The following is a 14560-nucleotide window of genomic DNA, read 5'->3' on the forward strand; positions in this document are numbered from 1 at the left end:
ATGTTGCAGTGGCCTGGGTTCAGATCCTGACTGCTTGCTGACCCAGCGTTCTGTCCATCTGCATCCTGGGTGGGGTGGAGAAGTGCGGCAGTGACGGCTTGAGTCCTCCGACCCCTGCCATTTGTGTAGGATTCTCGGATGTTCTGGACATCTGAGCAGTACACCAGTGGATGGAAGATGTGAATCTTCTGTTCTGCTTTTCAAATACGTTTAAAATAGATAAATGAAGTAAGACTGCATTATGGAAAGGAAGTGTCTGTGAAAGCAAAAGGCCCTCCCAGGCCCTGACACTCCAGCTGCCTGAGGAAAGTTGATTCCAGTGCCTGCCACGCTCACCCACACCAGAGCCAGGAAAGCCATGAAATCCTCGAGGACAGCCTACAGAGTGGGCGGGACCCCTGCCGGCCCCACCCCTACCACCCGAGCAGCCCAGCACCAGGGCCCGCCCCTTGGCCCCGGCTTGGGCGGTGCCAGCTCCTACCAAAGCTGAGTTTCCAGTGGCAATTTCCTCCTCCTGGAGCAGCTGAGGCCAGATCGCCTGGCCTGCCCCTGCCTGGGACACCCCGCCTGGGGTTGGGAAGCCTGCAGAATGTGGCCCTTCAGCCCTGAGGTCAGTAGGGAGGGGCGGACAGGCTGGTGGCTGTGTAGGAGAGCTGGGCTGGGGCAAGCACCACCTCTTCTAGCAGTCAGAACCCCGGGGCAGCCTTGGGGCTCTCCGTGCTCCCTCCTCCACTTCAGTGGCCTTTGGGGAGGGAGAGGGCAAGCTTAGGCCAGGGCACGGGGAGGCAGATGGCAGGGTCCCAGCCCCAGGAGGGAGTGGTTTGGATGTGGCCTCATTGCTCCTTGCCCCCCCCCAGTCCCTTCTCACCCACCCTGAATCCTGGCGATCTGGGTCTAACTGGAAAGGGTCCACCTGCCTGTACTGGACTCAGAGAGTTCAAGGCCAGGCCTCAGCTTTGTCTCCCCTACCAGGTTTTCCCAAACATACCTTGTGCAACTGCAGGCCACCTGCTTCACACCTGTACTCTCTTTCTGACCTTACTCCATATCTCACGAGGTTCTGGGGACTCCAGGGTACCCCCCAAGCCCTTCATCACTGTCTGGAATGCAAACACCCAGCGGTGCCTAGAGACATACGGCGTGGATGTGGATGTCAGTGTCTTCGATGTGGTTGTCAACCCGAGACAGGCCTTCCGTGGCCCGAATATGACCATTTTCTACAGCTACCAGTTGGGCACCTACCCGTACTACACGCCCACGGGAGAACCTGTGTTCGGTGGCCTGCCCCAGAATGCTAGCCTTGACATCCACCTGACCCGCACCTACTGGGACATCCTGGCCGCCATGCCCACAGCTGACTTCTCAGGACTGGCAGTCATTGACTGGGAGGCATGGCGCCCACGCTGGGCCTTCAACTGGGACACCAAAGATATTTACCGACAGCGTTCACGGGCACTGGTGCAGGCAGAACACCCGGATTGGCCTGCCCCTTGGGTAGACGAAGCAGCCCAGGATCAGTTCCAGGGAGCTGCAAAGGCCTGGATGGCAGACACGCTCCAGCTGGGGTGCACGCTGCGTCCCAGTGGCCTCTGGGGCTTCTACGGCTTCCCTGACTGCTACAACCACGACTTTTTGAAACCCAACTACACAGGCCAGTGTCCCCAGGATGTCTTGGCGCAGAATGACCAGCTGGGCTGGTTGTGGAATCATAGCCACGCCCTCTACCCCAGCATCTACTTGCCTGCCGCACTGCAAGGCACAGGGAAAGCGCAGGTGTATGTGCGGCACCGTGTGAGTGAGGCATTCCGGGTGACACTGGCCACCAGAAACCCTGATCTGCCAGTGCTACCCTACGCCCAAATCTTCTATGACCTGTCAAATCACTTTCTGCCCCTGGTGAGTTTCCTCCAGGACTCTACCCACCTTGTCAAGCCTTGGGTCCAGCAGCTGGGGCTGGGCAAATGTAGGGCACCAAGTGAGCCTGGGGTACTTCATTAAGCACCTGTTTTTGTTTGTTTGTTTGTTTTAAAGATTTATTTATTTTTCTTGGAAAGGCAGATTTACAGAGAGAAGGAGAGACAGAGAGAAAGATTTTTCATGTGCTAGTTCCCTCCCCAAATGACTGCAACAGCTGGAGCTGAGCCAGTCCAAAGCCAGCAGCTTTTTCTGGGTCTCCTACATAAGTACAGGGTGCCAAGGCTTTGACCCATCCTTTGCCGCTTTTCCTAGGCCATAGGCAAGGAGCTGGATGGGAAGTGGAAAAGCCGGGACACTGATTGGCACCCATATGGGATCTCAGTGCTTGCAGGGAAGGATTAGTCAATTGAGCTATTGCTTCAGATCCAGAGCACCTGCCTTGTGCCTAGCTCTGTGTCTAGCTTTGTGCCAAGCTCTGGGGGGCACAGGCAGTGGTGCAGCATTTGCTGGAAAGTTATAGTCCTATCCATGGGGGCATTCACAGGCTAGAGGGGCCAGGCTCACAAAAAAGCCAAAGCTGCCTCAGAGAGTGGCTTGAACTTCCTTGCCCCATCTCTGGTGGGTGGGTGGGTTAATGCCATCTGCTCAGGGAGGGAAGGAGGGAGGGTCCTGCAAACCATGTCCTCTTCCTTCCCAGGAGGAGCTAGAGCACAGCGTGGGGGAGAGTGTGGCTCAGGGAGCAGCTGGAGTGGTGCTCTGGGTGAGCTGGGAGAACACCAGCACCAAGGTGAGTGCAGGCCCCCGGCAGCAACAATCGGCCATCTCTGACATACTGATCAGCTGCTGGGTGGGCTGCTGCCTGGTGGTGGTGGTATCACTGACCCATCCCCCCCTTCCCTTCCAGGAGGCATGCCAGGCCATCAAGAGGTACATGGACACCACACTGGGGCCCTTCCTCCTGAACGTGACTAGCGCAGCTCATCTATGCAGTCAAGCCCTATGCTCGGGCCATGGCCGCTGTGCCCGCCACCCTAGCCACCCTGAGGCCCTCCTTGTCCTCAACCCTGCTAGCTTCTCTATCCGGCTCAAGCCTGGTAGGCCCCTGGACCTGCAGGGTGGCCTCTCACTCAAGGATCGGGCACGCATGGCTGCGGAGTTTCAATGCCGCTGTTACCGTGGCTGGTGGGGAGCACACTGTGAGCAGCAGGTGAGGCAGTGACAGGCCCCGTGCTGGGTAATACACACCGAGAAGCTCAGCTGCCTCCAACACAGGCACAGTCATGCGCAGGTCAGAGTCACGGTCAGGAGTGCACTCAGCCACCATCACAGGTGGTCACATGCCCTGAGCACTCGAGTACGCCTGCAGAACGGAAAAGCTGCGTACAGAGTTGGCACTAATGCCCGACACTGTCCTCTCCTTGTCCATGTGTCCCTGCTGGACAGGGATAGTTAGCCAGTCTCTGAAATGCAGCAATCACAGGAACCAATATTTACTGAGCACCTTCCTTAAGTCCTGTGCTAAGCACTTCCAGAGGACTTATACGGGGCCAGCACTCTGGCACAGTGGGTTAAGCCACAGCCTGCAGCACTGGAATCTCATGAGCAGCAGTTCGAACCCCGGCTGCTCTCCCTCCAATCCAGCTGCCTGCTAATGTGCCTGGAAAAGTAGAGGAAGATGGCTTAAGTGCTTGGGACCCTGCACCCACATGAGTGGGAGAAGTTCCTGGCTTTGGGGAGTGAACTAGCAGATGGAAATGGATGGCTTGTGGATGTACTGTTGTGTGTGTTGCCGGTAACCAGCCCCAAATCCGCTGAGAAAGACCAAGCCCCCACAGCACAGCAAATAAAAGTAGTTAAGATTAGAACTATTTGTGGAGCACCCTGAAATGCGCAGGCCCTGGGAACAGCTTATCCGGAGTCAGATGGACAGCTTCCCCTGTGGGCCCCAACTCAGCAGAGGAACTTCCTCCTGGTTAATTTCCAGCAGGATGCAGGAGGCCTACCAGACCCAGCTGAGTGGCTTTGGATCCCGGCAGGGGCTCGCTCAGCTGAGCCAAATCCGGACGGGACCTAACAGTTATGCCAGAGACCAACGTAGGGGCCGGTGTGGGGCCGGACGGGAGAGCCCGCCAGGCTCGGCAGTGGCGGGTGGAACGGAGGCGGGGCCGGGGTGAACACGCACCGGATCCGCGCTGTGACGCGCAGAACCAAGGGCGGGACCTCGGCGGTGACGCTCGGACCCGGCCGCCCCGGGAGACCGAGGACCCAGACGGGCCGCGACCGCTGCAGTGCGGGGGCCAGCGTGGGCGGACCGAGGAGGCTGAGTCCAAGACCACGACGAGATCCCGGACCGTGGACGCGGTTCGTCCCGGAGCCTGGCGTCAACATGTCAGTACCGCCCCTCTCCTTCCCCACGCGCTCCCCTCTGCCCGCCCTCCATGCGCCTGCGGCCCCCAGGTGGCCTTGCCGCCCCGCACGCTTGCTCCCCGTGTCAGCCGTTCCCTACTAGAGCGTGTGAGCCGTGGTCACTCGGAGTTAGCTCTCAAGGCCCCCCATCCTCAAAGCTCCATAACCTCCTTAGGAAGGAGGGGGAGACTGGGCAGCCCCCTCCCTCCCTGAGGACGCTTGGAGCCCCGCCCACAGTGGGTGGGGTCGGCACTGGAGGGGTTAAGCCGGGCGAGAAGCCCGGGGCTTCCTCCCGCCCCACGCAGGAGTGCAGCTGCCCCAGGTGAGTTTCGGATGTGTTGCAGATGGGCTAGGGGAAGGGAAGGGAAGGGACTGATCCTCTACTGACCAGTGTTGAACTGGCCTCCAGCTCCGGAAGGTGGGGAGAGGGAGTGTGTGATTAGAGAGGTGGGGTTTATCCCCCAGCCACCACAAGAAATGCTCCCTCCTGGACTCTCCTGCCTGCAGGTCCTGGGTGGGGGAGTGGAAGACAGGGGGCTGGACACCCGACCTGGTGGCCATTGGACACCCTGTGACTATTAGAAGGAAGCTGTGGTATTATCTAAGGTGGCTGGCAAACCCAGGCCAATGAGGAACCAGGCCTGTAGAGGAACGTGGCTTTGGGACTGCAGCCAAGCCTTGTGCTGAGGGGACAGTGGGGCCACCATGCCTTGTGGGCCCCAATCAAGGCAGACTGAGCCTGAGGGGGAGGTGGAAGGGGGGCACCAGGATGGCTAAGGTAGTGGCATGGTGCTGGTGGTTGGCAAGGCAGAGAGCTAGCTGAAGGAAAGCTAGGGTGTAGGGAGAAAGAAGAGGCCTGCCGCTCCTGGAAGTGTTTGCTCTGAAGGGGGCTGTGGGTGGGTTTAGGCAGCAGCTGTGTCTGCTGTGTGAGGCCAGCCAGCCACAGTGGTGGGTGGCCTGTGAGAGTCGAGATGGCCAGCTGTCCGGGTGTGGCAGAGTCCTGAGGAGCACAAATCTGCAGCCAGAGCGAGCTGGGTCCAAGCCTGCTGGGGGTCCGTGGCCCACTGTCATCATTCTCCTCATTCCAAAACAGTTGGGTCCTCCACCCGAGTCAGTCCCCACCAGTCCCCCAATATAGCAAAAGGGCTACATCAGGCCACCTGGGCCAGCAGGTGAGTGTGGAACAAGACCCAGTTCCAGGGCACATAAACTGCCCCCCTCGCCCACCCTAACCTCCTCTTCCCTCCTTGCCTGGCCTGCCCAGGCCAGCTGTTGTTTCTGGAATAAGGTACCTTGTAGTATGAGTCTCCCTGGAGACTGTGGTCTTACCCACCCCCACCTCCCAGCCTAGCATGGAATCACCTGCCACCTATAAAGAGGTGGTCTTGGCTGCCAACCTGGCTCAGCTGAGCCTAGCTCCTGCATGTAGGTGTTGGCAGCCAGTGGGCCCTGGTCCAGCCCAGCTGACCTGTTCCCCACCAACCCTCCACACTAGATGGAGCTGATCCTGAGGACTAGCCCAGCTGAGCTGACTCTGGATTCCACATGCCAGCCAGAGCTGACCCTGAGACTCAACCTGACCAAGCTAACCCTGGATCCTGCACACCAGCCAGAACTGACCCTGAGTCCCAGGCTAGCTGAGCTGACCCTGGATTCCACATGCCATCCCAAGATGACCCTCAGTCCTGGCCCCACTCAGTTTACCCTGGATCGGCAGACAGAGGAGAGCCCCAATCCCAGCCTGGCTGAGCTGACCCTGGAGCCCGTGCACCGCCATCCTGAGCTCTTGGACGCATGTGCTGACCTCATCAATGAGCAGTGGCCCCGCAGCCGGGCCTCCCGCCTGCACTCTCTGGGCCAGTCCTCGGATGCCTTCCCTCTCTGCCTGATGCTGCTGAGCCCTGGCCACGCACCTCAATCAGTCTCCACTGTTGTGGGCCATGCCCGCCTCTCCCGTGTACTGGATCAGCCTCAGAGCCTCTTAGTGGAGACAGTGGTGGTGGCCCGGGCCCTGAGGGGCCGTGGCTTTGGCCGCCGCCTCATGGAGGGCTTGGAGGTTTTTGCTCGGGATCGGGGCTTCTGCAAGCTGCACCTCACCACCCATGACAAACTGCACTTCTATGCACACCTGGGCTACCGGCTGAGCAAGCCTGTGCAGGGTCTGGCCTTCACCAGCCGCCAGCTACCCGCTGCCCTGCTCAGTACCTTCTCCAGGGCCCCTTCACTGCAGCCACCCTGCGAGACTCCCAGCCTGACTGTCAAAACCACCCCAAAAGGCTCCAGGGCACCCCCATTGCCACCGCCCCCTCCCCTCCCCGAACCTCTGCCCACTTCACGTCTGTCTTCTGCAACGTCCCCATCATTGGAGACACAGTACCATGATCTAAAAGGATGCCCCATATTCTGGATGGAGAAAGACATCTGAGCACACCAGGACAAGATGACTTCTGGGCATGTGCACTGCCTAGCCCAGAAATGGCCACAACCCTCTGTCCATGCCCCTCGGGGGCAGCTTTTGCCTGGACAAGTGTCCTGGATACCAGAGGCCCAGGAGATGGCTCTGCAGCTCTGGCTTGGAGCCCTCCATATGGCTGAATAAAGGCTTCCGTCAGGTGTGGCTGTGACGGTTTTTTGTTGACCCCACCCTCACTTGTTAGATCCCTCAGCTCTGTGGACCCAGCTTGGCCCTGGGGCCACCCATGAGCAACTTGTGTCCTTTAGCAAGTGGCTGCTCTTCCTCTCCACTCATGACCTCCCCTGAACTCCCATTGGGTATTGGGCTCTGAACTGGGAACAGGTAGTGGGAATAGACAGGTGAAGTCTGGAGCCCAGGGATGAACAGGCAGGCAGGGAGGGTGGCTGTGTGCCAGCACAGGAAGGGCAGAGACTGCAGAGGAACTGGGCCAGGCCAGCAAGGGGAGAGGAGCTGAATGCTCTTTGGGGAGAGGGAAGAATGGAACTATGAGAGCTGCGAGGAGAGGTGACAGGCTACACCATGCCTTGACAGATGGCAGTCACATGAGGGGTGCTACTGAGGCCTAGGTGGAAAGCTATAGAGCATAGCCTTGGACTCTAAGCTCATACCCTCTCTCTACCCCCACAGGTTTCTGTCCCCGGGGCATGACCATGTGGTTAGGACTGGCCCTGGTGCTAGGGGTGGCCATGTGCCTGGGGTATAGCTGGCCCTTGCAAGCCCCTGAGCGTGCCTTCTCCGTGCTGTAGAATGTGCCCTTGGCACACTGTGAGGCCCGTCATGGGGTGAGGCTGCCACTTGGTGCCCTGGGCATCGTATCCAATTGGGGCCAGCATTTCCGTGGGCAGAACATCACCATTTTCTGCAAGAACCAGTTTGGCCTGTATCCCTACCTGGGGCCCATGGGTACAGCTCATAACGGGGGCATCCCCCAAGCTGTGCCCTTTGAGCACCACCTGCTGCAAGCTGCCTCCCAGATCCACTGCAGCCTAGGACCTGGCTTCACTGGTCTGGCGGTGCTGGACTGGGAGGAGTGGTATCCACTCTGGACTGGGAACTTTGGCCGCCGCCACACCTACAAGGAGGCATCCTGGGCTTGGGCTCAGCAGGCGTTCCCTGACCAGGACCCTCAAAAGCAGCTCCACAAGGCCCGTACTGGATTTGAGCAGGCGGCCCGTGCGCTGATAGAGGACACACTGCAGCTGGGCCAAGCACTGCAGCCCCAAGGGCTCTGGGGCTTCTATCACTACCCGGGCTGTGGCAATGGCTGGCAGGGTAAGGCTGCCAACTGCACAGGCCACTGCCATGCAGCCACCATCGCCCGCAACACTCAGCTGCACTGGCTCTGGGCGGCCTCCAGCACCCTCTTCCCTAACATCTACCTCCCACCCCGACTGCCACCTGTTCACTGGCAGACCTTTGTCCGGCATCACCTGAGGAGGCCTTCCACAGGGCCCTGGTAGGGCACCCACACCCCCTACCTGTCTTGGCCTATGCCTGCCTCACGTACTGGCATTCCGGAAGGTTCCTGGTCCAGGTAAGTGGGAGTCCCAGGGGAAGTTGAGGTCTGGGTCTGGAGGCCTGGAATTCTCTCCCCCTTCCCTGGGGTTTGCAAAGGGTGGTCCTGGTGCTGAAGGGGTTGGCTCTGCCTTAGAAAGGTCAAAGAGGGAGGCACGGCTTAGCCTGTGAAGATCTTAAAGAAGCCAGCAGTTCAGGACATGGGAGCCAGAAGAATGTTCTAGAAGGCAGATGTGGGTCCAGCCCTGGCTCAGCCATTCTCTGCCTCCAGGATGACCTTGTGCAGACCCTTGGTGTGAGTGCATCTCTGGGAGTGGCCGGCGTGGTGCTCTGGGGCAACTTAAGCCTCTCCAACTCCAAGGTGCTCACCGCCCTGAAATATGGGCTGGGTGCCAGGTTGGGAGGAGCGGACCCAGCCACAGGTATGCTGACACATTCCCTTCCCTTCTCAGGAGGAGTGCTGGCATCTCCATGACTACCTGGTGGGCACCCTGGGCCCCTATGTGATCAATGTGACCAGGGCAGCCATGATGTGTAGCCGCCAGAGGTGCCATGGTCGTGGGCGCTGCGCCCGGCGGGACCCAGGACAGACAGAAGCTTTTCTGCACCTGGGGCCTGATGCCAGCCATGGGGCTTGGGAGCCCTTCAGATGCCAGTGTTACTGGGGCTGGGCTGGCCCAACCTGCCAGGAACCCAGCCTTAGTTCTGCACCTGAAGAAGCAGCCTAAAGCTGGGCATCCCTGCCCCTGCCCCATCTGGCCTCTGCTCTAGCTTGTCCAGTCCTGGTGGCATTCTGTCCCAATCTTGCGAGGTCATCCTCCTGAGCACACACCCCTGGGCAGGGGTGGAGGGGGAGGTGCACAAAATCAAGAGACACTCTGAGCTCTAATGACTCCAGGGCTGCAGCCAGCTCCAGGCTGCGTTCCTGCACTTCACCGAGTCCGGGGCCAGATGGGCCCCCTTAGACAGTTGGTCTTGGCTGAGGTGTGTGAAGAGGAAAGCTGCTGTCATAAAGAGATTTTGTCTTTCACCGCCGAAGTCTGGCTTTCCCTCTGTTCTTCCAAGCTTCCATGATCCCCAGACCCAGGTGTCCCTGGACCTCGAACCTCGGCTAGAGGATTCTTCACCTGAGCAGGGAAATTTCTAGTTAACGTCTGCACCTGGCACCCAGGTGCAAGCCGCGGAGTGGAGGGGAGGAGGTGGGCACGCAGGGCATTGTGGGTGCATAGTTCAGCCAAAGCGTAAGTGGCTGATGGGTCTTGAGAGTAAACTACAATTCCCGTGGTTCTCCGTGGCAGGCAGCAGACGTAATCGGGGCGCGCAGGCCCTTGGGAATGGTAGTTTTGGCCGCGTGGTAATGGTTCTGAACTGAATGGCAGAGAACTCGCCTTCCCGGCGACCCCTGTAGCGGGGCGGGGCGCCTCATGAAGATGGTGGCGCGCGCGGCGTGTGGCTCTGGTCGTCTGCTGAAGTCTGAGCGCAGCCCACGGGCCAGCGTCTGGCTGGTCTGGAACCCCCGCCCGCCGGGTCCCTGACCTCGCGCCCCCTGCGCCCTCCACGTCCGGCTCCCGGAATGCCCCGCCCCCGTAAGGGCAACACGCCCCGCAAGGGCGGCCAGCGCCGTGGAGGTGAGTAGGGGGGCGACGGGCTGCTGGTGAGCGGTGAGCTGGGACCCTCGGTGGGTCCCCGTTGGTGTCCGCGAAGTTCCTAGGGTGGGAAAGCCCTCTCGTAGGGCTGGCGCAGTCCCCCAGAACTCTGCGGAGACCAGCACGTGCCCCAGCAGGCAGTGGCCACGTGTGCGCCCAACTTGAGCGCGCTCCCAGCAGTGACCTGACCTGCGCTTCCGGGCCTCGGTTTCCCCGTCGCACCTCCACTCCAACTGCCTGCTGGAATGGACGTAACAGGGAACCGCTCATCTTGCCGAGCTGTGGTTACTTGATCACGGAAGTTGGTGGAGCCTTTGCTTGGCCGGCTCCAGAGAAGGAACGGAAAGCAAGGAAGGAAGGAAGCCAAGGGGCAGTTAGGAAGCTTAGGACTGGAGCCTTGGGCCTGGCCCTGACCTCACAGGGTGGCCGAGTACCTGGAGACTTGAGCTGGTCCTAGGGACTGGCTTATCAGCTTCGGCCAGACCCTGGTCCTGGTGCGGTAAACACATATGTTTACTTGGGCGAGGTTGGGGTGTGTGCCAGACATGGCTGGGCCTGGGTGGGGGAATACCTCATTAGGGTAGTGACAGTTCTAGAGAATGTGTCAGCCCACGCTTGGGAACCCGAGAGTCCCTGGGGAGGAGCGTCGTCTGAGTCGGACAAGGTGGTGGAGATCACAGACTGCGAGTTGTGCAAAGGCCTGGCATGAGCGGACAACGGAGTGGGGCTGGGCTGCTTTGGCAAGGTGAGAGACGGGTGAGCAGAGGCCAGCCTGTGGGCTGCACTTTGTTCTGCAGGCAGTGTCAGCACTTCCCAAGACGTGGGGCTGGCCCTAGCCCTAAGGACCCGTCCACATAGCCGTGTCCTTTGCTAGGCCAGCCTTGGCCCTGGACCAAACCCACAGGGGGCTCTACCCATGTTCTTCCTGTTTCAGAGACCCTTCCCAGGGTTCTGGGGAGCCTGTGTATCAAGAAGGTCAAGAGAAAGCTGTGGGGTTCCCCTTTTTTTGGATTGATTTAATTTTCAAGAAAGGCAGATTTACAGAGAAGGAGAGACAGAGAAAAATCTTCCATCTGCTGATTCACTTCCCAAGTGGCTGCAACAGCTGGAGCCAAGCCAATCCAAAGCCAGGAGTCAGGAGCTTCCTTTGGGTCTCCCATGCAAAGGCCTTGGGCCATCCTCCACTGCTTTCCCTGGTCACAAGTAGGGAGCTGGAATGGAAGTGGAGCAGCCAGGACATGGGATCCCAGCACATGCAAGGCTTGGATTTAGCCACTAGGCTACAGCGCCAGGTCCTAGCCCCCCAGTTTAATTTATTGGAAGGAGTTACAGAGAGGCAGTTTGAAATTTGTGTGGGTGGGCCCGGCGCAGTAGCCTAGCAGCAAAAGTCTTTGCCTTGATTGCGCCAGGATCCCATATGGGCGCCAGTTCTAATCCTGGCAGTCCCGCTTCCCATCCAGCTCTCTGCTTGTGGCTTGTGAAGGCGGTTGAGGACGGCCCAAAGCCTTGGGACCCTGTACCCGTGTGGGAGATCCAGAATAGACTCCGGGCTCCTGGCTTTGGATTGGCTCAGCTTTGGCTATTGCGGCCCTTTGGGGAGTAACTCAACGGATGGAAGATCTTCCTTTCTTTCTTTCTCTCTCTCTCTCTTTATATATATATATATATATATGTATATATATATATATATGTCTGACTTTGCAATAAAAATATTTAAAAAAAATTGTGTGGGCAAAGGTGTGTGTGGAAGGGACCTTGTGCAGTGCCTAATGATATGAAATGCAAGTGTGGATGACATTATGAAGTATGGCACAGCACGTGCCATAATGTCATACATGCACACTATATGTGTGATCCTCCCCAGGTGCCCGTAGCAGTGCCCAGGCAGACTCGGGGTCCAGTGACGATGAGGCGGCTAGTGAGGCCCGCAGTACCACCAGCGAGTGCCCCAGCCTTCTCAGCGCCACCGCAGAAGACAGCCTTGGTGAGAATGCAGGGCAAGGGAAACACAGGGCAGGGTGGGTGAGGGCTGCGCTGACCTGCCGCCCTTGTAGGGGGGGACGGCGTGGATGAGCAGGGCCAGCAGGAAGACCTTGAAGAGAAGCTGAAGGAGTATGTGGATGGCCTCACAGACAAGAGGTACCCTCTGTCCCCTGGCTCCCTGCACAGCCTGTGGCCACCCAGTGTGACCCAGGGAGGGCTGGCCTCTCCTGACCCCTCCTTTGACCCTCAGTGCCAAGACCCGGCAAGCAGCGCTGGAGAACCTGCGCCTGGCCCTGGCATCCCGCCTGCTCCCCGACTTGCTTCTGGAATGTTGTTTCACCCTAGCCGATGCCCTGGAAAAGTGCCTCAAGAAAGGTCAGGCCGGGGTGCATGGGGAACTAGGCTGGGCAGGCACTGGCCCTGACTGATTGGCAGGCCTCCCACAGGGAAGGGCGAGGAGCAGGCCCTGGCTGCCGCCGTGCTGGGCCTGCTCTGTGTACAGCTGGGCCCCGGATCCAAGGGCGAGGAGCTCTTCCGCAGCCTGCAGCCCCTGCTGCAGGCCGTGCTCAGTGACTGCACAGCCAGCCCTGCTGCCCGCCTCCACGTGAGTGTCTGGTGCCCCAGGAACATTTCCCCACTGGATTCTGCACCGCCACGTGGGGTGTGGCTTCCACCTGCTCGCCCCTTACCAGCTCTCTCCTCCCCCCAATAGTGTGCTTCGGCTCTTGGCTTGGGCTGCTATGTGGCTGCTGCCGATGTCCAGGTGAGTGGCCTTTAAGCGCAGGTGGGAGAGCACTTTGGCACCTAGCTCTCCCCCTGAACCCCTCGCCTTCCTCCTGTGCCCCCAGGACCTGACCTGTTGCCTTGCCTGCCTAGAGGCTGTTTTTAGCCGGCCCTACGGCCCAGCAAGCCCTGCAGCTCACATGGCACCCATCAGCCTGCATGGCGTGCTGTGTGCTGCCCTGCAGGCCTGGGCATTGCTGCTTACCATCTGCCCCAGTGCCCACATCAGCCGCATCCTCAGCAGGTAGAGATGGCTATCCATGGTGGCAGGGGCGGGGTGTGGGGGTGCCAGTGAGGCCCCTACCCCAGCATGGAGTTCAGCCTGTCCCCTCCCTAGGCAGTTGCCCCGGCTGCCCCAGCTCTTGTCCAGCGAGAATGTGAACCTGCGGATCGCTGCTGGCGAGACCATCGCTCTGCTCTTTGAGCTCGCCCGAGAACTTGAGGTACCAGAGATGGGCTTGTACCTGCGGGACCACTGCTTAGCCCAGACTGGAAGCAGGGGCTGCCACAGAAAGGGATGGCAGTAGAGGTGCCCAGGTTGATTGGAGGACGACTTGAGAGGGACCAGGCAGAAAAGGGTCGGGCTCCCAGCAGAAGAAAGGGTTTGGACGCCCCTTGCTGGCAGCCAGCAGCGCTTAGGCCCTGCCACGTCCCTCCCGCCGGCCCCTGCAGGAGGACTTTGTATATGAGGACATGGAGGCCCTGTGCAGTGCCCTGCGCACCCTGGCCACCGACAGCAACAAGTTCCGTGCCAAGGCTGACCGCCGGCGCCAGCGCTCCATCTTCCGTGCCGTGCTGCACTACGTGGAGGTGCGTCTTGAGTGTGAGCAGAGTGTGCCCTCCAGCCAGTGCCACCCCAAGCGCAGCAGCCAATCCCGGCCTGCTGGTCCCTCTCCCCCGGCAGGGCGGTGAATGCGAGGAACAGACGGTCCGCTTCGGCCTGGAGGTGCTCTATGTGGACAGCTGGGCCCGGCACCGCATCTACACCTCCTTCAAGGATGTGCTGGGCTCGGGCATGCACCACCACCTCCAGGTGGGAACACAGTCTCTGGGTGGCGGGGTGGGGGCACCCAGCTGAGTGGCTCGGGACAGGCCCTAAACTCTACTCTGTCCTCAGAACAACGAGCTGCTGCGGGACATCTTTGGCCTGGGCCCTGTGCTGGTGCTGGATGCCGCTGCCCTGAAAGCCTGCAAAATCTCCCGCTTTGAAAAGGTTTGGCGTCTCCAGGCACCTCTGCCCTTCCCCCCTCCCCTACCCCTAGGAAGCCTGGAGTCATGCAGGGGGGCTGAAGAGGGGCCTGGGCTGGCCCCCAGCCCAGCTCACCAGGCTGCTGTCCTGTGTCCTGCTCAGCACCTGTACAACGCCGCCGCCTTCAAAGCCCGGACCAAGGCTCGCAGCCGCGTGCGGGACAAGCGAGCAGACATCCTGTGAGGCAGGACCAGCGGGAGGCCTGTGCGTGCCCTTGCCTGTATTTTTAACAGAAGACAGCAGCAGCTGGCCTATGCCAGCGATTGTCACTTTATTTTTTTAATGACAGAACCAAAAACAGACACAGGGTGGGTGGCTGAAGATCAGGACACTTGGGACCATGACCCTCTGTCCCTGTCTTCAGCCCTGTGGCTGCCTCCTGCCTGGCCTCAGGAGGGCCGTGGGGACCCTATCCTTTGTCAAGTCTTGCTCCCCATGGAGACCTACTCCCTTGGGGGGCGGTGCCAGCAGGTGCCGAGGCAAAGCTACCTGGGTTGGCTTGGCGCATTGGTGTTTAAAGATGATTGGAGATGAATAAAAGAATGCTCAGCTTCTGTGCTCCTGTGTATTTTTACCAACCCACAC

At 59.7% G+C, this 14560-nt stretch overlaps 4 protein-coding genes across 5 annotated transcripts; all 4 read left to right on the forward strand.

The window, feature by feature from the left end:
* Window positions 1-467: 467 nt before the first annotated feature.
* On the forward strand, window positions 468-3782 carry HYAL1 (hyaluronidase 1). Its single transcript, XM_058678824.1, has 4 exons — window positions 468-610; window positions 973-1896; window positions 2615-2704; window positions 2822-3782. Exons 1-4 carry the CDS (start codon window positions 590-592, stop codon window positions 3134-3136), a joined length of 1350 nt encoding a protein of 449 aa, XP_058534807.1. The 5' UTR covers window positions 468-589; the 3' UTR covers window positions 3137-3782.
* A 79-nt stretch (window positions 3783-3861) lies between these two features.
* NAA80 (N-alpha-acetyltransferase 80, NatH catalytic subunit) lies at window positions 3862-6939 on the forward strand. Its single transcript, XM_004581490.2, has 2 exons — window positions 3862-4305; window positions 5819-6939. The coding sequence occupies exons 1-2, from the start codon at window positions 3997-3999 to the stop codon at window positions 6746-6748; spliced, it is 1239 nt and encodes a 412-aa protein (XP_004581547.2). The 5' UTR covers window positions 3862-3996; the 3' UTR covers window positions 6749-6939.
* HYAL3 (hyaluronidase 3) lies at window positions 4312-9317 on the forward strand. Its single transcript, XM_012925818.2, is given in 5 exon segments — window positions 4312-4645; window positions 7427-8227; window positions 8230-8333; window positions 8586-8675; window positions 8767-9317. Coding segments are annotated over 4 exon segments (1254 nt in total). The 5' UTR covers window positions 4312-4645; window positions 7427-7443; the 3' UTR covers window positions 9043-9317.
* Window positions 9318-9658: 341 nt separating this feature from the next.
* IFRD2 (interferon related developmental regulator 2) lies at window positions 9659-14531 on the forward strand. Of its 2 annotated transcripts, none has more exons than XM_058678825.1 (12): window positions 9659-9943; window positions 11823-11944; window positions 12015-12099; window positions 12194-12318; window positions 12390-12547; window positions 12656-12706; window positions 12792-12970; window positions 13064-13169; window positions 13399-13536; window positions 13631-13759; window positions 13844-13939; window positions 14078-14531. In XM_058678825.1, the coding sequence occupies exons 1-12, from the start codon at window positions 9888-9890 to the stop codon at window positions 14156-14158; spliced, it is 1326 nt and encodes a 441-aa protein (XP_058534808.1). In that variant the 5' UTR covers window positions 9659-9887; the 3' UTR covers window positions 14159-14531. The 2 variants fall into 2 exon arrangements, with proteins under 2 accessions (XP_058534808.1, XP_058534809.1); XM_058678826.1 differs by lacking the exon at window positions 9659-9943 and adding an exon at window positions 10587-10705 and having other exon boundaries at window positions 11825-11944.
* The last annotated feature ends 29 nt before the right edge of the window (window positions 14532-14560 follow it).

This window comes from Ochotona princeps, chromosome 21 (assembly GCF_030435755.1).
Source record: "Ochotona princeps isolate mOchPri1 chromosome 21, mOchPri1.hap1, whole genome shotgun sequence".
Taxonomy (NCBI): domain Eukaryota; kingdom Metazoa; phylum Chordata; class Mammalia; order Lagomorpha; family Ochotonidae; genus Ochotona; species Ochotona princeps.

What these genes read in the sequence shown, in the direction of transcription:
- HYAL1 (XM_058678824.1), top strand. Translation starts at nt 590, where the DNA reads ATGTGGCCCTTCAGCCCTGAG. An exon ending in CAAATCACTTTCTGCCCCTG is followed by an intron (nt 1,897 to 2,614) that starts GTGAGTTTCCTC and finishes CTTCCTTCCCAG; the next exon opens with GAGGAGCTAGAGCACAGCGT. An exon ending in GGGAGAACACCAGCACCAAG is followed by an intron (nt 2,705 to 2,821) that starts GTGAGTGCAGGC and finishes CTTCCCTTCCAG; the next exon opens with GAGGCATGCCAGGCCATCAA.
- NAA80 (XM_004581490.2), top strand. Translation starts at nt 3,997, where the DNA reads ATGCCAGAGACCAACGTAGGGGCCGGTGTGGGGCCGGACGGGAGAGCC. An exon ending in CCGGAGCCTGGCGTCAACAT is followed by an intron (nt 4,306 to 5,818) that starts GTCAGTACCGCC and finishes CCTCCACACTAG; the next exon opens with ATGGAGCTGATCCTGAGGAC.
- IFRD2 (XM_058678825.1), top strand. Translation starts at nt 9,888, where the DNA reads ATGCCCCGCCCCCGTAAGGGCAACACGCCCCGCAAGGGCGGCCAGCGC. An exon ending in CACCGCAGAAGACAGCCTTG is followed by an intron (nt 11,945 to 12,014) that starts GTGAGAATGCAG and finishes CCGCCCTTGTAG; the next exon opens with GGGGGGACGGCGTGGATGAG. An exon ending in GCCCTGCTGCCCGCCTCCAC is followed by an intron (nt 12,548 to 12,655) that starts GTGAGTGTCTGG and finishes TCCCCCCAATAG; the next exon opens with TGTGCTTCGGCTCTTGGCTT.